The sequence below is a fragment of the Wallemia ichthyophaga genome (assembly GCF_000400465.1).
Source record: "Wallemia ichthyophaga EXF-994 unplaced genomic scaffold scaffold8, whole genome shotgun sequence".
NCBI classification, from domain to species: domain Eukaryota; kingdom Fungi; phylum Basidiomycota; class Wallemiomycetes; order Wallemiales; family Wallemiaceae; genus Wallemia; species Wallemia ichthyophaga.
In genome coordinates, this window is record NW_008806281.1 from 265,703 (window position 1) to 287,558 (window position 21,856).

At 47.5% G+C, this 21,856-nt stretch overlaps 18 protein-coding genes across 18 annotated transcripts; 11 read left to right on the top strand and 7 right to left on the bottom strand.

Annotated features, from left to right (window-relative positions):
• Nucleotides 1-21: 21 nt before the first annotated feature.
• On the top strand, nt 22-448 carry J056_004520 (Signal recognition particle 9 kDa protein; the record flags this gene model as incomplete). The annotated part of the gene is made up of 2 exons (XM_009269715.1): nt 22-93; nt 140-448. 2 exons carry the CDS (start codon nt 22-24, stop codon nt 446-448), a joined length of 381 nt encoding a protein of 126 aa, XP_009267990.1.
• A 50-nt stretch (nt 449-498) lies between these two features.
• J056_004521 (putative prephenate dehydrogenase) lies at nt 499-2,048 on the bottom strand (the record flags this gene model as incomplete). Its single annotated transcript, XM_009269716.1, has 3 exons — nt 499-1,470; nt 1,533-1,851; nt 1,957-2,048. 3 exons carry the CDS (start codon nt 2,046-2,048, stop codon nt 499-501), a joined length of 1,383 nt encoding a protein of 460 aa, XP_009267991.1.
• Nucleotides 2,049-2,088: 40 nt separating this feature from the next.
• Nucleotides 2,089-2,884, top strand: J056_004522 (uncharacterized protein; the record flags this gene model as incomplete). Its single annotated transcript, XM_009269717.1, has 2 exons — nt 2,089-2,816; nt 2,869-2,884. 2 exons carry the CDS (start codon nt 2,089-2,091, stop codon nt 2,882-2,884), a joined length of 744 nt encoding a protein of 247 aa, XP_009267992.1.
• Nucleotides 2,885-2,922: 38 nt separating this feature from the next.
• Nucleotides 2,923-3,499, bottom strand: J056_004523 (Translocator protein; the record flags this gene model as incomplete). The annotated part of the gene is made up of 2 exons (XM_009269718.1): nt 2,923-3,420; nt 3,473-3,499. The coding sequence occupies 2 exons, from the start codon at nt 3,497-3,499 to the stop codon at nt 2,923-2,925; spliced, it is 525 nt and encodes a 174-aa protein (XP_009267993.1).
• Nucleotides 3,500-3,639: 140 nt separating this feature from the next.
• Nucleotides 3,640-4,350, top strand: J056_004524 (uncharacterized protein; the record flags this gene model as incomplete). The annotated part of the gene is made up of 4 exons (XM_009269719.1): nt 3,640-3,658; nt 3,707-3,773; nt 3,820-3,883; nt 3,931-4,350. 4 exons carry the CDS (start codon nt 3,640-3,642, stop codon nt 4,348-4,350), a joined length of 570 nt encoding a protein of 189 aa, XP_009267994.1.
• Nucleotides 4,351-4,725: 375 nt separating this feature from the next.
• Nucleotides 4,726-5,799, top strand: J056_004525 (Cellulose-growth-specific protein; the record flags this gene model as incomplete). Its single annotated transcript, XM_009269720.1, has 1 exon — nt 4,726-5,799. One exon carries the CDS (start codon nt 4,726-4,728, stop codon nt 5,797-5,799), a length of 1,074 nt encoding a protein of 357 aa, XP_009267995.1.
• Nucleotides 5,800-5,864: 65 nt separating this feature from the next.
• J056_004526 (Microtubule integrity protein mal3) lies at nt 5,865-7,053 on the top strand (the record flags this gene model as incomplete). The annotated part of the gene is made up of 9 exons (XM_009269721.1): nt 5,865-5,994; nt 6,046-6,086; nt 6,136-6,183; nt 6,232-6,241; nt 6,330-6,341; nt 6,405-6,709; nt 6,765-6,788; nt 6,837-6,947; nt 7,006-7,053. 9 exons carry the CDS (start codon nt 5,865-5,867, stop codon nt 7,051-7,053), a joined length of 729 nt encoding a protein of 242 aa, XP_009267996.1.
• A 142-nt stretch (nt 7,054-7,195) lies between these two features.
• Nucleotides 7,196-8,826, bottom strand: J056_004527 (Vacuolar amino acid transporter 5; the record flags this gene model as incomplete). The annotated part of the gene is made up of 5 exons (XM_009269722.1): nt 7,196-7,713; nt 7,758-7,849; nt 7,914-7,987; nt 8,042-8,068; nt 8,116-8,826. 5 exons carry the CDS (start codon nt 8,824-8,826, stop codon nt 7,196-7,198), a joined length of 1,422 nt encoding a protein of 473 aa, XP_009267997.1.
• Nucleotides 8,827-8,876: 50 nt separating this feature from the next.
• On the top strand, nt 8,877-10,149 carry J056_004528 (26S protease regulatory subunit 6B; the record flags this gene model as incomplete). The annotated part of the gene is made up of 2 exons (XM_009269723.1): nt 8,877-9,767; nt 9,811-10,149. The coding sequence occupies 2 exons, from the start codon at nt 8,877-8,879 to the stop codon at nt 10,147-10,149; spliced, it is 1,230 nt and encodes a 409-aa protein (XP_009267998.1).
• A 288-nt stretch (nt 10,150-10,437) lies between these two features.
• J056_004529 (Histone acetyltransferase KAT6A) lies at nt 10,438-11,309 on the top strand (the record flags this gene model as incomplete). The annotated part of the gene is made up of 2 exons (XM_009269724.1): nt 10,438-10,915; nt 10,966-11,309. 2 exons carry the CDS (start codon nt 10,438-10,440, stop codon nt 11,307-11,309), a joined length of 822 nt encoding a protein of 273 aa, XP_009267999.1.
• Nucleotides 11,310-11,372: 63 nt separating this feature from the next.
• On the bottom strand, nt 11,373-12,221 carry J056_004530 (Translocation protein sec72; the record flags this gene model as incomplete). The annotated part of the gene is made up of 1 exon (XM_009269725.1): nt 11,373-12,221. The coding sequence occupies one exon, from the start codon at nt 12,219-12,221 to the stop codon at nt 11,373-11,375; it is 849 nt and encodes a 282-aa protein (XP_009268000.1).
• Nucleotides 12,222-12,261: 40 nt separating this feature from the next.
• Nucleotides 12,262-13,020, top strand: J056_004531 (Ubiquitin-conjugating enzyme E2-18 kDa; the record flags this gene model as incomplete). Its single annotated transcript, XM_009269726.1, has 6 exons — nt 12,262-12,420; nt 12,470-12,502; nt 12,547-12,575; nt 12,623-12,657; nt 12,701-12,810; nt 12,856-13,020. 6 exons carry the CDS (start codon nt 12,262-12,264, stop codon nt 13,018-13,020), a joined length of 531 nt encoding a protein of 176 aa, XP_009268001.1.
• Nucleotides 13,021-13,085: 65 nt separating this feature from the next.
• Nucleotides 13,086-13,556, bottom strand: J056_004532 (uncharacterized protein; the record flags this gene model as incomplete). Its single annotated transcript, XM_009269727.1, has 2 exons — nt 13,086-13,111; nt 13,160-13,556. The coding sequence occupies 2 exons, from the start codon at nt 13,554-13,556 to the stop codon at nt 13,086-13,088; spliced, it is 423 nt and encodes a 140-aa protein (XP_009268002.1).
• Nucleotides 13,557-13,672: 116 nt separating this feature from the next.
• On the bottom strand, nt 13,673-14,127 carry J056_004533 (UPF0357 protein YCLC; the record flags this gene model as incomplete). Its single annotated transcript, XM_009269728.1, has 3 exons — nt 13,673-13,775; nt 13,832-14,006; nt 14,055-14,127. The coding sequence occupies 3 exons, from the start codon at nt 14,125-14,127 to the stop codon at nt 13,673-13,675; spliced, it is 351 nt and encodes a 116-aa protein (XP_009268003.1).
• Nucleotides 14,128-14,298: 171 nt separating this feature from the next.
• J056_004534 (Argininosuccinate synthase) lies at nt 14,299-15,622 on the top strand (the record flags this gene model as incomplete). Its single annotated transcript, XM_009269729.1, has 2 exons — nt 14,299-14,493; nt 14,543-15,622. The coding sequence occupies 2 exons, from the start codon at nt 14,299-14,301 to the stop codon at nt 15,620-15,622; spliced, it is 1,275 nt and encodes a 424-aa protein (XP_009268004.1).
• A 229-nt stretch (nt 15,623-15,851) lies between these two features.
• Nucleotides 15,852-16,582, top strand: J056_004535 (uncharacterized protein; the record flags this gene model as incomplete). Its single annotated transcript, XM_009269730.1, has 2 exons — nt 15,852-16,284; nt 16,332-16,582. 2 exons carry the CDS (start codon nt 15,852-15,854, stop codon nt 16,580-16,582), a joined length of 684 nt encoding a protein of 227 aa, XP_009268005.1.
• A 33-nt stretch (nt 16,583-16,615) lies between these two features.
• Nucleotides 16,616-17,101, top strand: J056_004536 (uncharacterized protein; the record flags this gene model as incomplete). The annotated part of the gene is made up of 1 exon (XM_009269731.1): nt 16,616-17,101. The coding sequence occupies one exon, from the start codon at nt 16,616-16,618 to the stop codon at nt 17,099-17,101; it is 486 nt and encodes a 161-aa protein (XP_009268006.1).
• Nucleotides 17,102-17,680: 579 nt separating this feature from the next.
• J056_004537 (DNA repair protein RAD50) lies at nt 17,681-21,766 on the bottom strand (the record flags this gene model as incomplete). The annotated part of the gene is made up of 3 exons (XM_009269732.1): nt 17,681-18,206; nt 18,257-19,787; nt 19,846-21,766. The coding sequence occupies 3 exons, from the start codon at nt 21,764-21,766 to the stop codon at nt 17,681-17,683; spliced, it is 3,978 nt and encodes a 1,325-aa protein (XP_009268007.1).
• Between the last annotated feature and the right edge of the window lie 90 nt (nt 21,767-21,856).

Here is a 21,856-nt window from a genome sequence, read left to right on the forward strand (position 1 = left end):
GGTGGTTCCGAGTAGACAACCATGGTCAACGTAAAGAGCTGGAAGGAGTACCAGAAGCGGAGTATTGAGCTGTTCAGCGACAATCCAAAGAAGGTGGAGCGCTGTGCTTTGTACCAGTCACCACACTAACCACCCACAGTACCGATACTGCGTTAAATGGCGAGCAGCCAAGAAGGATCTGGTCGTCAAGTCCACCAACGACCACCTCTGCCTCAAGTACAAAACCCAGTCGGCGTCTATTCTCAATAGATTCCTCTCTTTCAATCGCAAGCTCGGCTTCCTTATGTCTGACACGGAGGATTTCCAGATTCAGCAGCCAGAATCACAACCACAATCACAACCTCAATCTCAATCTCAGTCACAGTCGCGACCACCACAATTACACCCACACTCTCCCTCAGACTCCCCCTCGACAAAAAATAAGAAGAAAAACAAGAAGAAAAAGTAGCTTTGCTTGTATTTTACTTGACATCCCAGATTTCACTTGATATCCCCTTCTCACTGACTCAGCGGCAACGACACCGGCTTCTTGGGCGGGCTCTTGACCGTCTTGGGTGCCCCACTCTCCATAATCACCTTGAGCATCTCCTTGTTCATCCGAGCTGCCTCCTCGAAACGTGGCTCCAAGAAACGTGCCGTCGACTCAAACTTGTCCTTGTAGTGACTAAACGAGCCATGTTCGATAACCTCGGACCATCCTCGAGTTGCAACCACGAATTCTGTATCGTCCGAGCGATGGCTAATGTCAAAAGACGCCGACTCGAGCGCCGTATTCAGTCTATCGGGCGACCTAAAGAGGTACTCAGCCACACCGATCCACATCCTAAACAGGGGTGTTCCTGCGACGTCTAGATGATCAAAGGGATGAATACCCAGTCTGTTCCAGCAATCCACCATAGCAAGAATTGTGAGATGTGAGTTGCGTGCCGAGCAGTGCTGACTGGAGGGCTGATGGAGTGAGAAGCGATCGAGCAGGCTCTCACTAAGCAGAATAGGTGTGCGCTCACTCTTGCTTCCGTTCGTCCCTGGCTCCACTCCATCTTTATACCCAAACACCCGCCTACGAGCGTCGAGAGCGCGCTCCTTCAAACCATGGTAATCCCCCGCAATCATCAACTTGAATAGCTCAGTCGCGGATGCAGCAAACTGCCGCACTTGCGCATGTGCACTTGGATTGAGAATAGCCAACCCCGCATACACATGCCACTTATTCGCATATATCCGCAGAGCTATGTTGCACTTGACGACTTCTATCCCGTTCACATAACGGTCTAGCTCCCACGGATAGCTCTGAGACATGTTCCACGCTGTGCCCATGCTGAGGAAAGCGGCGTGGGTGACTGCCTGGGTGTTGGCAGTAACTATGTCATGCTCCTCGTACGTCAGATACACATAGCGGCTGCGAAAGCAGCTGAAGACATCCTCCGCCTTGCGCAGTACCCAGTCTGGAGAAGTGTGTTGGATGAGTACCTGGTGCGTTTGTGAGACATTGCACAAAGTGCAAAATGAAAATTGAAAAAACTCAAACCCACCAACGGCTGCCCCTCAGGACTCACGGTGGGGCCATGAAGAGAGTGGATGGATACTACATGCACATCGTGTGGAAGATGCCTCTCGAACGCAGCCCGTTCAGGTGCCTTTACTGAGGTCTGAGCCGACACTATGGCACCCACTTTCGTAGACGCGCCATACTCCCCAACTACCCTATCTATGAACTCCGCCTCTACTGAATAGATGACGAAATCTGCCTTGCGTGATACTAGATGACCGTTTTTGACTACATGTACGGGTGTGTCGCGGTAGTAAGCAAATAGGCTGTCGTAGTTCTCAGGTCTATCGCAGACGATGCAGCTGTGCGTGTGTGTATCAGCGTAAGCTCTATGTAATAAACTCGATGACGTAATTGTGACTGTAATTGCACTGTAGCTGCCACAACCTACGCAACCACCCACTCACCTCCAACCAGACTTGTAGAAATTGTTCGCATACATCTTCCCCATATCCCCCATACCGATTATTCCAATTATAAATTCATTTTCAACTCCCATCGTCGTCGTCGTTCTGCTTATAGAAAGTGAAAGTGTAGCAATGACCGGTCGATTGAAATTTAAAAAAAGCAGCAACCAATCGGATTCCGAGATTTTTGACAAGACGAAAGAGAAGTTCAAGAGGCGGTGCACGCGCATAAGTCCTCCGCGGTATGCATATCTCGACGAGCCTATTAGTCCGCCGAGAAAGACACGCAGACGGCGTTGGAATGGCGATGATGCTGACGCAGAAGAGGAAGAATTCAACGCCAAGTTATACGATGTCGGTGGTGAGGATGGTGCGTTTGAAGCATACGTACCTCCACCATGGCGAGGTGGGGAATCTTATACCAGCTATTTGGATACATTTTCAAACGACAGCGACGACGACGAGAGATATGCGGAGAATATAAGGCAGAAAATGTGGGAGAAATCTCACCCAGGAGAAGCACAGCATGCGCGTGAGTTTGCAAAGATGAAATCAGATCGAAGGAATATTACGAGTCGAGCGAAATACGCAGCTCGCGATGAAATACACAGCGAGCAGGCAGAACAAGCTGCTAAACAGATCAATGAGGCAGAGAAGCAAGCAGAAGCCAAACGACAGTCATTCAGGTCATTCTGGCTGAATACTCCGGGTAAAATCACCTCAAGCAATATCAAATACCCCTCATTCGATGGTTGCATTAGCGAGAGCAGCGTCAGTAGCTTCTTGCAACTCTCTCATTTACGCGCATCCGATAAGAAACGCGTGGTGAGAGACGTTATGCGCATTTTCCACCCAGACAAGTTCGTGCGATATGAAAGTCAAATCCCAACGCAGGAATACGATTCGATTAAGGAGAAAGTGTCCATGATAGCAAGGATACTGATACATCTGCTTGAATAAATTGCTTCAGTTCTTGTTCTTGTAGTTTTTGTAGATAATCCCAGCATTCAGGTACGTCGCGTATCCCAACCACGCGCAGTAAGGGAGGTAAAGATAGAAAGCATTCGTGTCAATCCCTCTGAGATCATTTGTAGTCTTCAGCACTGTCCCAAGAAGTGCGGCAATATCTAATAAAGCGAGCACAGGCTTTTTGGCACCGAAAAATAGTGGTGTCCAGAGCATATTCATTCCAAACTGCGCGTATTGAAGGTGCAAGCTATCTCTAGCTGCGTCACCGATGAATGGCGTGTTGACATGCGACGCTGTCAAGTGAGCCGCATATCCCATTGCACCGTACAACAGAGTCCACACGATTGGGAAGGCTATTCTGGGTGGCTGGCCTGGTGGTTTAGCCAGAGCTGCATACCATGTGTTAACAGAGGACTTGGTTATAGCCCCGCTTAAACCACCCAAAGCTATCGGCAATCCAACGGCAATTGCCGGGTTACGAGGTATTTCATAGAGCTATTTGGTTTCTTAGCCGTGGTTCCAGCGTACAACTCACAGCTCAACTCACAAGCGATGACGATAGCAATTCGATCATGGTCGTTGGAGGTAGAGACGCGTTTCGAATCAATCTTGGACATGAGTGTATTTCCCTTCATCAGCCTGCACTTCTGACTCAAGATTTGCTTTTAGATCAATCCATCCATTTTCTCGATGACGTCTTGATTGTAAACTAGAATGGCAGTACCGAATACGCGTGAATAAATCCATTAACACGGTACAAAACCCTCTAACTCTTGCGCAGCCGATAAGAAACCGCTCAATGACCTCCTCGCACGCGTCCAAGCGCTCGATTCTGCGAACAAGGAGAGGTGGGCAGTGTGGCTGTGTGTTATCCACCAATCTAACCCTGATTAGCTCAAAGAGGAAGCGAGAGGAGAGGGATGACAAGGTTAACAAGAGGGTGAATGGGCTCGACGTTGTGCGTTGTGCGTTATAAATCCGTCTTCTCTGCTCACAAACGCGTAGGAAATGGGTGAAGAGAGTGAGAGAATAGCTCATGAGGGCGATAACCGTGATATACAAATATATCACGCTGCGCCTCCTAACTCCGCACATCCCGCTCACTCCTCTGTCTTCCGCGCTACACCGGCAAAATCTGGGCAGGCTGGGCAGTCTAAAACACCCCCAAATAACCACAAAACACACACGCACACAGCGCGCACCACCCCCAAAACTACCCTCCCCAAGGAAGACGACGACGTCATCGTGATTGACAATCTCACACCAAAGAAGCAGTACACGCCAAACAGTGCAACTTCGAACAAATTCAGAGGCGGTAGGATATCGGAGGCGTACAAAATGACTCCGAGGAGGAAGATGACGCGTGAAATGCTTATGCCTGAGGAGAGCTTTGAGAAGGAGAATGAGAATGAGGATGCGTGGTGAGTGTGGTGATCTGTACTGTTGTAATTCTATCGCAATTGATTATTTATATTCTGTGCAATGATTTACAAGGCTTTAACACTTGAATACACCATAAGTTGTGCTTATCCCTGCGCGATAATCGATATTATGAAATGTGTTAGTTAGCAGGATTATGATCAATTGATCTCATTTTTAATTTCCAGCTCACTTTTAGCGCGATTTCCTTTTTCGGCGACGGGCCTTACTATAAAGGCCGGACTTGTTTCGTTAATTATTTGTCAAGTCAAAGATCGCTGGACGTTCTAACCTCAATCAACTGGTATTGATTAAGACAGAGTCTCTGGGAGATAAAACCACAGCACAGCACACACACAGACACACACATACACACTCACAATGCACTTCTCACAAGCCATCGCGACAGCACTACTTAGCGCAATGCCGGTCATTGCAGCGCCAGTGCCAACACCAATGAGTATGTCATCAAAACAAAGCCAGATGGTATCGCCGGACCTGATACGAGCAGCGCAAGCAAGCGAGCCTGTAGCAATAAAGGATGTAAAGTCGCACGACCTAACGTGTGGCAGGGGAGCGTCGGTGCAGCACCAAGACCACCCTGTCGCTATAGACGCAGGCACGCAGCTGCAGATGCAATGGAGCGACGACTGGAAGCACTCCATCGGACCTATAATGACATACCTCGCTGCGTGCGTCGACAACGACTGTGCTCAGTCCGACGTAACTACACTCGAATGGTTCAAGATCGACCAGAAGGCTGCCGATGCGAGTGGGGCTTGGTGGCAAAGCGAGTTGGATACGCAGCGCATATACGTGCCTATCCCTGCCGCCTTGCGTGAGGGCAATTACATAGTGCGTCATGAAGTAATCGTGCTCGATCAGGACCCTGTGCTGTTCTTCCCGGCCTGCGCTGCGCTGAATGTGCGCAACCAGAACCAAGTTGAGGTTGAGGGCGTAGAGACTTACCCATCGTCAAACTTCACGGTGGAAATACCAGGTGCTTACGGTGAAGACGACGAGGGGTTGCAGAGCGTGGATGAGGCCTTTGACGCTCACAGTTACGTCTTCCCAGGTCCACCCGTCTGGCAGCCAGATGTGGATGGATTGGTAGAGAGCGCATCGAGCGATGGGTTCTACGAGGCGGCTGAAATGGATGTAGAGATGGCTGGCGATGCTTATCAGGTGCAGTTTTTAGCGCCAAATATCACATCGAGCGTCGAGTTTGTCAGTAGCACCGCGACTACACTGATGCCTACGATGACAGTGGAAAGCGTGAGTAGCACGACAAGCAGCACTTCCACGGGTACAGCTACAGCTACACCATCCCCCACTCCTTACCACGCGCAACTATCACCGCTCCCAACAGATATAAATCACGGTGAGAGCGGCGGTGAAGCGGAAGATGGGCCATCTTACGATGACGGTAGCTGGAATCCAACAAAGTATGACTAAATATCGATAAAATTAAAAGTTTTGTAGATTGATAAATTCAGATTGATTCTTGAAGAATTACGGCCATGTCAATTCCATCCGTGTCACGAGCAGAGATAGTCCAGTGGATAAATGGGGTACTTGACAGCAATTATACCAAAGTAGAGCAGTGCGGAACCGGTGCGATTTACTGCCAGCTTCTCGATTCAATTTACCGTGCGTGGTGATGTGTTTGTGGGGAGTAGCGGGTTTAACGGGGATTTACAGAGAATGTGCCACTGGGGAGAGTCAAGTTTAATGCTCGCCAGGTGTGTTAAATGGGTTGGCAAACACCACAGCACTCACCAACATTCCCAGGAATACGAGTACATAAACAACTTCAAAATTCTGCAAACGGCGTTTAGAGTGAGTGTCTTGCTTTTCCTGCTTCTCTACTCACACAATTCTCGCCAGTCTAACAAGAGTGAGTTGCTTGTCTTGTCCACTTGACCACACGGTTAACCACAATCCAGTGTGAGTGAATTCATTTTCCCAGCATTCAACTCACACAGCTCAGAAACAAGGTGAGCTAATTCTTTCTAAAAGCATCCCTCTCACTCCACCCATCCAGCCCATTCCCGTCACAGCTCTTGTGAAATGCAAAATGCAAGACAACCTCGAATTCTGCCAGTGGTTTAAGAAATTTTGGGACGAGCATTTCCCCGGTGGTGAGTATGACGCTGTCGGCAGAAGATCAGGTGCTCCCGGCGCTGCTGTGTCTGCCACACCTTCAAGCGGTGGTCCTACACCACGAACCTCCTCCGCAGCCGGCACACGGCGACCAGCCAAACTCAGCGGTGGCGGTGTATCCTCAGCCGCTGCCGATGCTCAAATCGAGTCTTTAAACGCGCAGATGGGCGACCTCAAAATAAATTTCGATTCTCTCGAGAAGGTGGGAGCGAGGTGTGGGAGTGTGACTGTTGCTAATCCACCTTATTGCATTGCAGGAACGTGACTTCTACTTTGCCAAGGTGGGTTGTTATGGCTTGTGGGTTACTCACCCGTCTCACTCCATCCAGCTCCGTGATATTGAAATCTTGGTTCAAACTCACCTCGAAAACCCAGAAACTATCGATACACCTGCCAGTGAGGCCTTCCAACAGATTCAGCAGATACTCTACTCTACAGAGGTGGGTTGAGGTTGTTTTTGAACACGCTCACACTCACTCACACTCACCACTCCAACAGGAAGGCTTCGAAGTGCCAGAAGGCGAGGAGGAAGACGAAACGTTCTGAGATAGGTCTGCATACCAACTACGATAATTCAAAAATCTTTGAAAACCACTCTAAACGCTTGTTAATTTGCTTTATTCCATGACTCTAGTTTATTATTTGTGTGTATATATGTGTTTATTACAAATGAAACAATTGCCGCGGGCTACGTAAACATATCATAGAAATTAAAAGCCAGGCAGAAAAACATAACGCTGAAGCCATAGATTATGAGCAAACGACTACCGATACGCAGCCATCTACGACTAGGATCAGTATCATTTCTGCTGAGAGCTCTATAAAAGAGACCTGGAAGGATAAATGAGATGGCAGTGGAGCCAGTGCTGCCAACGAAAGCGAGTACTTTGTCTAATTGGCTAACCATCATAGCGATTGACCAAGTGAAGAACAAAATCAAGACTGTCAAGGTGGAGTGTCTGAGAGGAGAAGAAGGAGGAGGAATTTTAAACTCGTCATTTGCGTCCTCACCGTCGCTATCACCAACTTGATCATCACGGTGTTCGTCTCCATCACCCTCCCACTGCTGCCACTCGGGCTTGGTTGTCTTTGCGCTGCTTATGATCTTGTCGAGACTGTTGCGACAGGGATGGACTTGGAGAGGGTAAGAAGAGAGGACAAGCACGGCGATAGCGAGACGACCGAAAGATATCAAGATGGAAGTATCTGCGTGGTGTTTGAAAGTATAAAAACACTCACACCCCACTCACCTGGATACATGGACATAATGTTGCTGTTCACCTTATCGCCGAATGTGACGTAGCCCAACACACCGATGATTTGGTAGAGACCAGCAGCGATGCTGTTGGAGGTGGTTAGTAAGCATGAGCATGAGCATGATCATCAGCATCAGCAATTCAACGCACCCTATCGAGATGGCTATTACGGCGCAGGTGCTCCCGTGGCTGTTCGACCGCAGCTCGTTCTTGACAGGGTAGAACTGCAGCAGTGAGTTTTGTGTTCTATGTTATGTGGTCAGGTAGATGCTACTTACATTCTGCGCGCATGTGAATGCGAATACCTAGAAGCAGTGTGAGTGATTTGCCCCTCAAAACCCCCAACACCCACCAATACGGGGAATTTAGAAATTGCGGAAGAATCGAATTTCGCCCAAGTGATATTGCCAGGTGGAGGGAGAGGGATAGGGGAGTGAATAGCGCATAGAACAACGATCATGAGTAGGTAGGTAGCGCTAAATATGGAAATGTACGACGTGTATCTGAGTGAGTTCAAATGTCTCATGTGGGCTAGAGGCGAGAGGATCACGACGAATAGGGAAATCCAGAAGTGCCTGGAGAGGAGTACGGATGGAGGTTCAAAGTGAGAGGGAGTGAGGTGGTGGTAGAATGACGTAACGAGTGGCGGCAGTAGCTGGCCGAGGATTAGTAGGTAGCTGATAGCCACGCCGAAGCATTTCAAGGCGATTGCAATGTCAAAGTAGATGGCAGCGTTTGGGTAGGTGATGTTGGCTACAGCGTTGAAAGAGCTGCTGCGTTTGCTTCCAAGCTGGGTTGATGACAGGTGTAGCAGGTATAGGCCAAATGAAGAGAGGAATGAAGAGAGGAGAATGAGAATTACAGCAGGTATCAAGCCGGTGGAAGAGATCACACTAGGCATTGCTAGCATTCCAGTGCCTATGATAGTGTTGGCTAGGTTAGCAACAGAGCTTGGAATTGAAGCCGTGTGGAGAGCGCGTGGCCGGTGGTTGGATTCTAATAGAGGCTGTTGTGTACTGTGATTACTCCTGGAAATCCTTCGGATCTGATTTGAATTGGACATGGTGGTGTATACGATGACGAGTCCTTTGGCCACCAACCACCAAGACTAAGATGGAAATAATCTCCAAGCAAGATCCAACTTTTACAAACCAGGTCGATGAGATTACCACGCTTAATAAAAATCTCGTGAATTCAAGTGATTTGTACTTGAAATTTCATAGCCTCAATAAGCATTTGGAATTCCTTGAGCTCCAGCAGGATTATATAAAGGATGAGCAGAGGCATTTGAAGACTGAATTGATTAGAGCCCAAGAGGAAGTTAAGCGTATTCAATCAGTTCCACTCGTCATTGGCCAGTTCTTAGAAGCCATCGATGAAAACACTGGCATCGTTGGATCTACAACTGGCTCAAATTACATTGTTAGAATTCTCTCCACTCTCGACAGAGAACTTCTCAAACCAAACTCATCCGTCGCCCTTCACCGTCACTCAAACGCACTCGTTGACATTCTCCCTCCAGAAGCTGATAGCTCCATTTCTCTCCTCAGCGATAACGAGAAACCTACTGAATCTTACATGGACATTGGTGGTATGGATACCCAAAAGCAAGAGATCCGAGAGGCTGTTGAATTGCCGTTGACTCACTTTGACCTTTACAAGCAAATTGGTATTGATCCTCCACGTGGTGTTCTCCTCTATGGTCCTCCAGGCACTGGTAAAACCATGCTTGTTAAAGCTGTCGCTCACCACACAACCGCCGCTTTCATTCGTGTAAATGGTTCTGAATTCGTTCAAAAGTACCTCGGTGAAGGTCCTCGTATGGTTAGAGATGTTTTCAGACTCGCAAGGGAAAATGCTCCTGCTATCATATTTATTGATGAGATTGATGCTATTGCAACAAAGCGTTTCGACGCTCAAACTGGCGCTGATAGGGAAGTTCAACGTATTCTTTTAGAATTACTCAATCAGATGGATGGTTTCGATCAAGATAGTAATGTTAAAGTGCGTTTTTCATTTTTCTTTCATCTCTACTAAACAAAGACAGGTAATCATGGCCACTAACCGCGCAGATACTCTCGATCCTGCTCTCTTACGTCCAGGTAGATTGGACAGAAAGATTGAATTCCCTGTGCCTTCAAGACGTGAAAAGCGTCTAATCTACCAAACAATCACCTCAAACATGAACATTGGAGCTGATGTCGATCTCGAAGACTTTGTGTCTAGACCTGATAGGATATCGTGTGCTGAGATATCATCCATCTTGCAAGGCAGTGGAATGAATGCAATCAGGAATAACTCTTACGTCGTATTGACGCCGCATATCGAAGAGGCTTACAGCTCAGTGGTGAAGAAGTCTGACGATACACTAGAGTTCTATAGGTAAAATAAAGATGAATAAAATTTGTGTATTTTTGAATAAATTCTGGCTGAAACGTGAATAATTCTTGGTTAGCTGCGCTGGTGAGTAAATTTTAGTGCGTGCAAGTGGCCCGATAAGGAGTAAAATGATGAATTGGATTATTTTTGCACGTCAGTCTGAAACGCTTGATTGATAAATATCCACCGCTTTAAAATCTGATTTGAATTGAAATCCAATCGATTGGGTCACCAACGCGCACACCGAGTAGAGGCTGGACATATCTGATCAAATCCTTAAGGTATTTTCTCTTCGATGACCGAAGCCTTTGCTCGGATAGATATAGTCAGGTACCATGACTACGTGATCAAAGTTAAATCACAATCGATATACCCAGCCACGAAATCAAACATGTCCAAATTATACCTCTGTCATCGCTGTTTCGACTACTTCAGCCAAAGGTCTACATACACGAATCATATTTCCACATGTACTCTTGAAACTCCAGGCCATGTCATCTACCATAAGCACAACGAGCGTATCCATAGAATAGACGGCCATTTCTACAAAGACTACGTTCAGCGTTTGTGCTTATTCGGCAAGCTCTTTATCGATACCAAGACAGTTTTTTTCGATGTCGAGTACTTTGACTTTTTTCTCCTAACAGAAGCTGGTATTCCAGTTGCCTTCTTCTCGCGAGAGAAACGCAATGTCGATAACTTCAACCTTGCTTGCATTATAACTTTCCCCCCTTTCCAAAGTAAGCAGTATGGGAGATTGTTGATTGAGTGTAGTGGGTGTGTTTTTGGTGCGTGTGCTCATTGCTAATGCTATGTGCTCCAGGCTATGCTTTGTCCCACCTTGACGGTTACATAGGTACTCCAGAGCGACCGCTTTCTCAACTCGGTCAGCGCAGTTATCTTAGTTTCTGGCGCGACACTTTAGTGCGATCGCTGCCATTAAATCCCACAAATACGATGTGGTCCCTCTCCGAATGGTCTAAGAATACCGGTCTGCGCCAGCAAGATATTGTCTTCACGCTGAAGCACTCCAACCTACTCGCAGATAGGGTGATCACCATGACCGACGAAAATGACATGAATCAACAAATTTTGTTCAGAGTTAATGAGCTGCTCGATAAGCCAGCGAGACCGTTCAGATTCGATATAGATTGTTTGTTAGTGTGATGATGTATGATTGATGTATGATATATGTAACTTGATGTAAATTGATGTAATTAGATAGATATCTTACAACTTGTTGTGCTGCTGCTTAGCGTGATGATTAGAAATGATCTTTGTGTCTATCTCTGTCAAAGCATTCTTGAGATCGTCGTTCGAAGGTTCAAAGTCAAGGCCTAAGAGGATAGCGTCGCGCGCTTCCTGGAGTTTATCGAGTGCGATGAGAGCCTTACCCTTTCTAAAATGACCTTTAGACCAAGCTTTCTTGATTTCGACGACAGCATTAGCATCCGAGAGGCTCTTTTCGAAATCGCCCTTATTATGAAAACATAGCGAGCGATTAGACAGCGCTAGTGAGAGCTCCTCGCGAGCCAAAACATGTGATTCCCAAGGCGGTCTATCAGCAGCAAGATCAACAGCGGCTGAAAAGAGTTGTATCGCGTCGTCCAATTTGCCTTCTTTAAACTTTGCATTACCGTCTTCCTTAGACTTTGTGAATTGCTGAGAGCGGTGTGGTTTCATGATAGTGGGCGGTGGTGGTACAGCGTATTCTGGGTGTTGTTCGAGTTTGTTTATGAGGTAGTTAATGTCATTGCACACTGATTGGAGCTTCTCTGATGCGACTGGTGCGTCTGATGCCTTTCCACTTGCGTTTGGTGGATTTGATGCGGCTGAGCTGTCGACATGCACTCTACTACCCTTAGCGCGCACTGGCTGCTCAACGAAATCGACTTCAGCAGGACTGATCGGTGGTGGCGGCGGTGCAGACATTTGCTGCTGCTGCTGCTGTTGACGCATTTTGGCTGCCATTTGCTGAGCAATCTCTGGAGTTATCTGCACACGCTGTCCGGGTGGTGGTGGGCGTGGTGGGCGTGCTCCTGGCCCGGCTGGCCCTGCTGGTGGCTGTGTCGTTGCCATTACTTTAGTGCTCGCTGTTACGTTGTAAGAAGTAACTGCCATGGCATTTCAAGCTACTGCTACGAGAAGGCTGATGACGGAGTACAAGCAGCTGTCTACGCAGTCGCTAGATGATTCCATGTTCACCGCTGGCCCTGTAAACGAAGATAATTTGTTCGAATGGGAGGCCTTGATACAGGGGCCTGATGAGACGCCATTCGTGGGTACTGTGGTAGATTTAGATGATTACTTATACATAATATCTACAGGAAGGTGGTGTATTCGCTGCTAGCCTATCTTTCGTCGGTTCTCTGCGCCTGCTCATTCGCCAGCTAACATTTAGCAGCCTAAAGACTACCCATTAGCGCCGTTCAAGTGAGTTTGAAGGCTTCTGAAATAACCAGCTCATAAAAAAACCACAGGATGAAGTTCACGCCACCCATTTTCCATCCAAATGGTGAGCATGGGTGGATTTCCTCCAATCATACTCACATATCCAGTTTACGAGGATGGAAACGTATGCATATCCATTCTGCATCCCCCTGGAGACGATCCTTTGATGTATGAGCGCTCTTCTGAGCGTTGGTCGCCGGTGCAGTCTGTCGAAAAGGTTTGTCTCGGGTAGACACTCTCACATGGCTCACAATCCCCTAAGGTCCTTCTTAGCGTCATAAGTATGCTCGCTGAGCCTAACATTGAATCACCAGCGAACATAGATTGCGCTAAGCTGTTCCGCGTCGATAGAAGCACTTATGACAACAAAGTCAGACAATCAGTCGTCGATATGTTGGGTATTGATCAATCAGACATTACAAGCTAGAGTATTATGTGAATAAAGATCAAGGTTGAAATATATTGGTAGTTTTCGTCTACGTCTGAATTTTTTCATTTGTTTGGCTGGATTGCCAGGTCTAGGGTGTTATAATTAGCTAAATAACGTTGATTAATCTTCCACTCACCCGCAATACCATTCTGGAGCACCTCCGTTGATCCCAATCCCAGCTTTACCTTGTTTGCATAGCTGATGTGTATCTTTGGCAGGCAGTATACTGGTGGAGGTTTGGTGTCAGAGACCCATCTCAGTGAGACTGTTGAATTGGTCGTGTTTGTACGCATCGGCGATGATTCAATGTAGGCCCAAAACTCAGTCCTGTCTCTGAGGTGGATCGGCGTCTCGTGTGGTGTTTGCTGTTGCTTTGTTGCTTCGACTGCTCCTGCTCCTTCAACTGGGTCAACTGCTTCAACTACTTGGACTAATTCAACTTGCTTTGCTTCTTCAACTTCTTCAATTCCTCCTGCCGCTTCTCCATCGAGGTGAATCATTGAAAGTTTTCCGAGCAGTTTGTCCATTTGCATTGCGGTTGGTTTTATACTTGTGATAGCTATACCTTCCCAAAGTATGCTTTCCGGGAAATATCTCTGACTATGTCATATGTCACGCATCTTCGCGCAGTTACATTCCAAAGTTTCTCCTATTTAAATTGTACAAATTTTGGATCCCTGGGTAGACCAGATTCATCAATATTATTCTGATTGAGTGTGCGCTCTAGTCTCTTTAATCTCGCTTGATCGAAACTGTGTGGGTGTGTCAGGTGAATATTTTCACTTTTGTCACAAATTACTATACTCACGATATCTTGTTAGTATTCATGAGGTTGTTTATTTCCCTCAACTCCAACTCATTCAAACCTTGTCGTGTATCGTTGAGGTTGTTTGTGATATTAAAGTTGTCTGAGTTGAAACCAAGTTCAATCTGCTCATCAAAGCTTACGGGTATGTATTCCTTTCTTTTGTATATATATTTGTCTGCAAGGTGTATGAGCGATGATGACGCAATCAGCTCATCAAACGCACAATAGAGGGTTACAAAGACAGCGAGAACGATAACAGCGACCAAGCCAAGCTTGAAATTCAATCTAAATTCCATTTCGTGATAATTTTACTTCAATTTGAACTTAGTTGTGTTTATTCGAGAGTATCAAACCATTTGAAGGTTATAAATGCAAAATTTAGAGTAAAAGTACAATGACTCACACTCTACTGATAAGAATCATCTAATTTTCACTTGTATTCCCCTCTCTTCCTCACACTCATCACAATGGTACAACCAGGCTCAAAAGGAAAGGTTCTCCTCGCGTACTCTGGCGGTTTAGATACTTCTTGTATCCTAGTTTGGCTCATTGAGCAAGGCTACGATGTCGTCGCTTACCTCGCAAACGTCGGCCAAGAAGAAGATTTCAACGCCGCAAGAGAGAAGGCGATGAAAATTGGCGCAAAGTCTTTCCATTGCGATGTTAGTGCTGCGTAAATCCTTCCCGTAATTGCACTCAACCTTTTCTTAGGACCTCCGCCGCGAATTCGTTGAAGAGCTCATTTACCCCGCCGTTCAAGCAAACTGCATTTACGAGGGTATTTACCTCCTTGGTACCTCTCTTGCACGTCCTGTCATCGCCAGAGGCATGATGGCTGTCGCAAAGCGCGAAGGCTGCGACTTTGTCTCTCACGGATGCACGGGCAAAGGAAACGATCAAGTTCGTTTCGAATTAGCCTTCTACGGTCTCAACCCTGAGATTACTGTTATTGCCCCATGGAGAAACCCTGAATTCTACGACCGTTTCCCAGGCAGATCCGCTCTCCTTCAATACGCCGCAGAGAAGGGCATTCCTGTATCTCAAACTACCTCCAAGCCTTGGTCCACCGATGAGAACCTCTTCCACATTTCCTATGAAGCTGGTATCCTCGAGGACCCTAACACTACCCCTCCAGCTGATATGTGGAAGCTCACTCAATCTCCACAAGAAGCTCCAGAGAAGCCAGAAGACATCACTATCGAATTTGCGAACGGTTTGCCTGTAAAGCTTCACGTAAAGGAGACTGGCAAGACTCACACAGACAAGGTCGACGTCTTCGTCACCCTCAACGCTCTCGCCAGAAACCACGGTATCGGTAGAATTGATATCGTCGAGAACCGCTTCATCGGTCTCAAGTCTAGAGGTTGCTACGAATCTCCTGGTGCTACCATCCTCAGAGCCGCGCACATGGATCTCGAGGGTCTCACTCTCGACAGAAACGTCAGGGCACTCAGAGATCAATTCATAACCCCTCAACTCTCCAACATTCTCTACAACGGATACTTCTTCTCTCCAGAGCGTGACTTTGTCGTCAGCGCCATTCCTGCCTCACAGAAGACGGTCAACGGTGAAGTCAAACTGAAGCTTTACAAGGGCAATGTCGTTGTCTGCGGTAGAAAGTCTGATGAGGGTCTCTATGATGAGTCAGCTGCTTCGATGGATGAACTAGGTGGCTTCTTGCCTACTGATACCACCGGTTTCATTGCCATCGAGTCCATCCGTCTCAGACAATGGGCAAAGGCTAAGGCTGCCAAGGGTCAATCGGGTATTGAGCCAACCGATGTCTACTAAGGTGTTAACTGAGGTGTTATGGTGTTATACTAATTGCTTTGTTTAAAAAAGGTTTTATTTTATGCGTTTCTTTCATTCACTTAGTTGTTCATATAGCCAATGTATATTAAATTATACTCAGCACTTTACCGATTCGCGCGGATACTGTGCTTGATCCAAGGCACAATCTTATGTCTTGAGAAGCACATGTCTTGATGGACACATGCCTAGTATTTAATAAGCATTCGTGATGGGTTTTAGAAGAACTGCAAGCTTTCAAATACTACTCATCACTCTAATAGCATTGTTATCCGCTCTGACCAGCGCCAGCACTGGCACCGACACTGGCACCGGCACCAGCACTAAGAAATGGCCAGACCTATCGATCTCACCACAAGGACAACACTTGTCGCGTCTCGACGACACACCTTTTTTCTGGCAAGCTGACACTGCATGGGAGCTAGCAGCGCGTCAGAACGCCACAGATGTCGACGCCTACCTCTCCAACCGAGCAAGTAAAGGGTTCAACGTGGTACAAATAGTAGCTGTGGCAGATTTGAATGAAACGACGCACCCCAACTACTACGGTCGTCTCCACTGCATGACGCTGACCCCACGCGTCCCGTCGAAGACTACTTCCGCTACCTGGACTGGGTGGTTGAGCGTGCGGCTGACTATGGTAGGTGTATGGTAGTTTGTACCTTGCAGCAACCCGCACTAACACACTCAGGCATCCTCGTCGCTCTCGTGCCTACGTGGGGTCGCTGGGTGAATTGCGGGTGGAGAGGCCGACCGGTGATATTCGACGTGGAGAATGCGTGCGTGTTCGTTGAGTACATAGGCGCGCGCTATGCAGGACTTGCCAAGAAAGTGGGTGCGGACAGCAATGCTGACTGGGCCTGCTCTATTCCAGCAGTACAGGCGGAGTACCAGGAGAACCGCAGCGAGGACCCCTTCGCAATGCTGCCTCCGCTCACATAAGCATGTTCGGTTTGGGCTGCAATGGTGGACGGTATGGCCGACGCGGTAGACAACCTCTTCGTCACTTACCACCCAACTAACAAGTATATCAACGTTAGTGGCCTGTCGTTGGCGTATGGAAACAATTACTTCAACGAGACACTCGGCGCTCATAGCATCAACGTCTCTATGGATGCCGTGCAATCGAGACATGGTGTATCTACGTCGAATGAGGCCATTGTGGGATGGAACTCTCTCAGAAACTATGAACTGATCGACGGAATGCGCAAGACTTTCAGCGGGCCAGTCATCAATCTCGAAAATCACTACGAAACAGGCCATGTCCCTTTCAAACCCGAGCTGGGGGTGTGGAATAGTAGTGATGTCAGACGCCGGCTCTGGAACGGCTTCTTTGCAGGTAGCACAGGAGTCATATATGGTGCTGTCTCTGCGTGGCAGCTCTACGATTCTCCTTGGCTGCTAGATAAAGAGCGGCTGCATATTGCCCGGCAAACCAGCTTAAATTACATCGCTTTTTGAAAATCCGACCTGTAGCTGGAGGGTGCGGGGCAAGTACAACACCTGCAGAAACTGTTCGAACTCTTGTGCAAAGAAAGCTACCTCGCTCTCACTCCAGATAGCTCCTTCATCAAGTATGATCGTGTGTTCAGCTACGAGGAGAACAGACACGTGGGTGGGATGCGCAGTGGAGATATGTAATGGGTTTATACTGGCCACGGAGACACTTTCGAGCTGTATGTAGAGTGTAATGGCATGATGGTTTCGCAGTGGTAAAACCCGCGCAATGGGTCTTATAGCGAGCAAAGCAAGCAAAATGCAGCTTCAATCGTCACTTCATGCACGACCCAAATATATACTCCACCCACAAGCGGTACAGTCGAAGATTACTGGGTGCTGTGTGGTGTGCAATGTTTAAAGTATTGTGAGCAATGCAATATAAACTGAACTGGTAATATTCTTGTACGATTGAAACAATTGATATAAATGACGCATTTGGTATTATCAAAGAAGCAAAGAGCAGCCAATAAGCACTATGTTGTAGGGAGTAAGCATTAAGCAGTAACCCAAACAAACTACCAAACCACTATACGCTATGCACTATGCACCGATGATAGTCTGTCTCTGTATAATAGAGCACTGATTCTCATCTCTGCCGACATGCCAAAAGAAGTTAGTGACATTATACTGACTGAGATACTTCAAGAAATCCTCGTCATGCGTAATGAGTATGAGTTGAAAATTCACATCAAGCTGCTTGCGTTCGTGTATCAACTCTGCCAAGCCACTAGCGAGCGACTGAATATTTTCCTGGTCGAGGTTGGTTGTAGGTTCATCTAGGGCGAGGATGCCACACTTATCCCCGAAGCTGTCTGCCAATGCCAAGCGAATTATAATCGACGCTAGCACCTTCTGTCCAGCTGAGCACCTACCGCGCATATCCATCTCGGTGCGATCTTTCGCCATGACGACGCGGTAGTTGTACGATTTGCCTCCACGTGCGCCTTCTGCATCGGATCGGATAGCTATCGTGTCGATGTCGGTGCCCTGGTATGTGCGCTGCCAGAGGTGGTGTATCTGTTCGTTGATTTCGTCCATCTTTAGACCGTGGAACTGGAGAATAGCGCTGTTGTAAAGTGAGTGAGCTCATTAAAAACAAACACTATAAATACCCACCCCTCGAGTGCTTTGGCATATTTCTCCAGATCGTCGTTCGCGAGTGAAGAAGCGGTGACGGCAACATGCTGACGATGGTGTATATAGTCGATATCCTTGTACTCACTATCGAGGTCACTTGTCAACCCATCGATTCTCTTCTTCTCGCTGAGGAGCTCTCCACCGAGAGCATAATGCTGGGCCTGTTTATCTGCCTCCTTTGCGCGACTATCATCGTACATCTCATCGAATTCTCTTTTAGCGCGCGTCGTTTCCTCGAGATCGTACGAGTTAATCTGATCGCGCAACTCGTCGAGTTCTCTAGCGAGTTTGCGATGTCGGATATTATCGCTTAAGTTCCGCTCTGCCTCTTTCGCGCTCGCGGCCGTCTGTTCGTATGAGCGAATGTTCTCGTGGAGACGTTGAGCGTGTGTGCGCGACTCCGCCTCTTCAGCTTCGAGAGCGGCGATGCGCTCGAGTGTTTCAGCCAGTTTCGTGAGCACGTCGCTGGATACGTACCCCGCAATGGTGCGGTTGGCAGAGAGAAGCTGCTGCACGTATCCCTCTACTTTGTGGAGTTTGGAGCGGGCAGTCTCCTCAGCACGCTCAACTTGCTCACTGTGCTCACACTTCTCCCGCTCTAGTACATCTCGTGGACCAGACAAAGCGTCTATCTCTGGATCAAGCATGCGCGATTGGTCACTCAGCTGCCGTATCTCCAGATCTATCTCAGTTAGTCCACCCTTGGCAGCTTCTAGCTCCCGAGCTGCGTTACGAGACTGCTCTAGTGATAACTGTTTCTCGTGATGGCACTCCTGAGCATGCGATAGCTCCTGCATTTTCTTCGCCTTGGCATGCTGAGCCACTGTAAGTTCATCAGCCGTGCTGCGAATGCGCGCGGATATATCGCCCAGCTCCCGCTGTACTTCTTCAAGGGTGAGGGAGGAGTTGGAGGTGAGTTTGAGTTCGCGTTCGAGCGAACTGATCTCCCGCTCAAGGTCTTTTATCTCGCGCAGCACACGCGATACGTCTCCAGCTAGCATCTTGAGCTGCTCAAGCTCACCAAGAGCTTTCTTACCCGCGTCGAGACCTGAATCTGCTCTATTAACATCTCTCTCCAGTATCGAGTGCTTCGCTTCGAGCTCGCCGATTGACGTAGTGAGTGAAGGCAGCTCAACACTGCACATGCGATCGAGATTGCTCGCTACTGGCTTAAGAATTTTTAACCCCTCGTGTATGCGCGACCACTCCTTCATGTCATTCTCCACCTCATCCAGATGGGCCGGATTGAGTTTGTCGAGACGGCTGTTTACATACGATTCAAATTTGCCCATCTCGTCACCATCGCTAATGCTCCTATTGCAACAACGACATTTGTGTTTGGCGCGTGCAATTTCGAGAGCCTTGCGCAGAAAATCCCCAGTACCACTACTTTCGTGTATCTCAGCCATACAACCGTTCTTCTCTTCCTCTGCGACGCGCGTTGCTTCTTCGAGCGTAGCAGCGTCAGTCTGGGACGATTTCAATGCCTCATCTATGCGTTTCTCCACATCTGCGTGATAGCCTTGTTAGTAATGCGATGCTTACGAAGCAAATCAACCCCAACCCACGCGCTATCTCTGCCTTCTTTCCCTTTTCACGCTGCCTCTCACCGCCGAGTATCGTCTCGAGCTGGTTGAACTGCTTGGTAAGAGACTTGTATTCACTCTGCTCGCGTTCAAAATCACCCTCGCGCTCGCGATACAAGCGACCAACGGATATCTCAAGTGTCTCTGGATCGCTATCTGTGAAATAAACATCTATTAGCGCCTGCTTGTTAGCGACGCTTGACTGTACTGTACTCTGCTTGCGCTCAAGATCAGACTTTTTGATAGCAAGGCGTGCACGCGTGTCAGATTGCTGGTTGAGTGTAGCCATCTCCCCATTACGTTCATCCTTGCGCTCTTCGAGGGAGCGTATCGTCGCTGTCATATCGGAAATCTTGTCGTCGTAGCGCAAAGATACAACATCATCATTGATGGCTTGAAGCTGACGATAGGATTGATCGACATCGCTCTTCATGCCTTCAATTTTGTTATATGTGGTGCTAAGATCATCGATTTGAGACTGAGTACGACAGCGCTTCAGGTTATGCTGATCAATCTGCTGTCGGATACTAATTTTAGCTTGTTGCTTTGCAACTAGTTGGGCTGCGATACTCTGCACTTGCTGCTCGAATTCACGTTGTTTGAGAGTGCCGTCGTTGCGCACTTTCGTGACCTCTTGGAGGTGCATTTTAACACGACCTTTGAGGCTATCGAGGAAGGCGATGGCAGCATCTTGGTTATCGTACGAGTCCATTTCGATGCGCATGTTCAACTCGCGGGCGACATCACCAATGAGGTCAAACCTCTTGCGCAACTCGTCGTCGTATTTGGTGGCCTCGGCTTCGAGTTGACCTCTTGTGGTTAGGAGAGATTGAAGGCGGCGGTTGATGAGGGATGATGATTCTAGCTGTGAATGATACAGGACTGACTCGCTGTCTTTCAATCTCAACTGCTCATCGAGGTGAGACTGAAAGTTTGTTTGGCGGATATGCAAATCTTGATCAGAGTCGTTGAGAATGGAGATGGAGAGGGAGAGAGAGTTTAGGTTGTCTTGGATGAGAGTTTCACGTTGTTCAAGAGTTTCAACCTTCTGAAAAATTTCAGTCAACTTGGAAGCAGATTGGTAGAGTTCGCTGTTAGCATGAGAGAGGGTGTCTATTTCAATGGCCAATTCATCAAAAAGGAGTTGTTTATGGTGAATGTCATTTGTGAGGGAATTGAGTTGATGACGTAATTTGGAAGCCCTATCTTTATCTGAGGAGAGCGATTTAAGTTTCTCAGATTGAAGTTTAAGATCGATGTTTCTGTCTTTTCTAAGAACCTTTATGCTATCTAAAGCCTTTGTAAACCTCGTTGCCTCGAAAATGTCGTCAAATTTTTTTTTCAAAACGGAAGGTTCAGACAAAGGCCAATTGGAGTCTTCTTGATGGCAAAAGATGACGTTATCGAGAACAGCTTTTGAAGCGCCGATGAAGAGAGGGAGATCGTTATCGATAGCAGCGCACTTGGAAGAAATGGCGTTCCTCTTGTTGGTCTTTGTGTCGATGGATTGTAGAGTAGCTTCGAGGGTCTTTGAGGAGAGTGTGTTTGATCTGGATTGGGTTGCTTGTAGATTTCGGGTAACAGTGAGTGTCTGTTTGGATGTCGATGTGAATCTTAGCTTTACTTGGGCTTTTACTTGAGTTTCATTGGCCAGCTTTGGATCGTGGATGAAAGCGCCGCCTTTTGAATTCGGAGGGAGATAACCGGTAGTGGAGTATTTCAAGCATTCAATAATTGTAGTCTTCCCACTCCCATTATGCCCAGAAATGATTGTGATTGGCTTATCAAACTGGATAACTTCGTTTGATTTATCGTCAAAGGAGCGTATACCACGTATTAGCAGCTTCTGTATATAGCCTGGGTTTATTAGAAATATTAGATTTACCTTCAAATTTACCAGCATCTCCTTTAACTCACTCATCGACGTCACTAATGAAGGAGATTCGCTGTGTGGTTTGCGGTGATCAAGGCGTTGGAAAGACGTCGATAATCG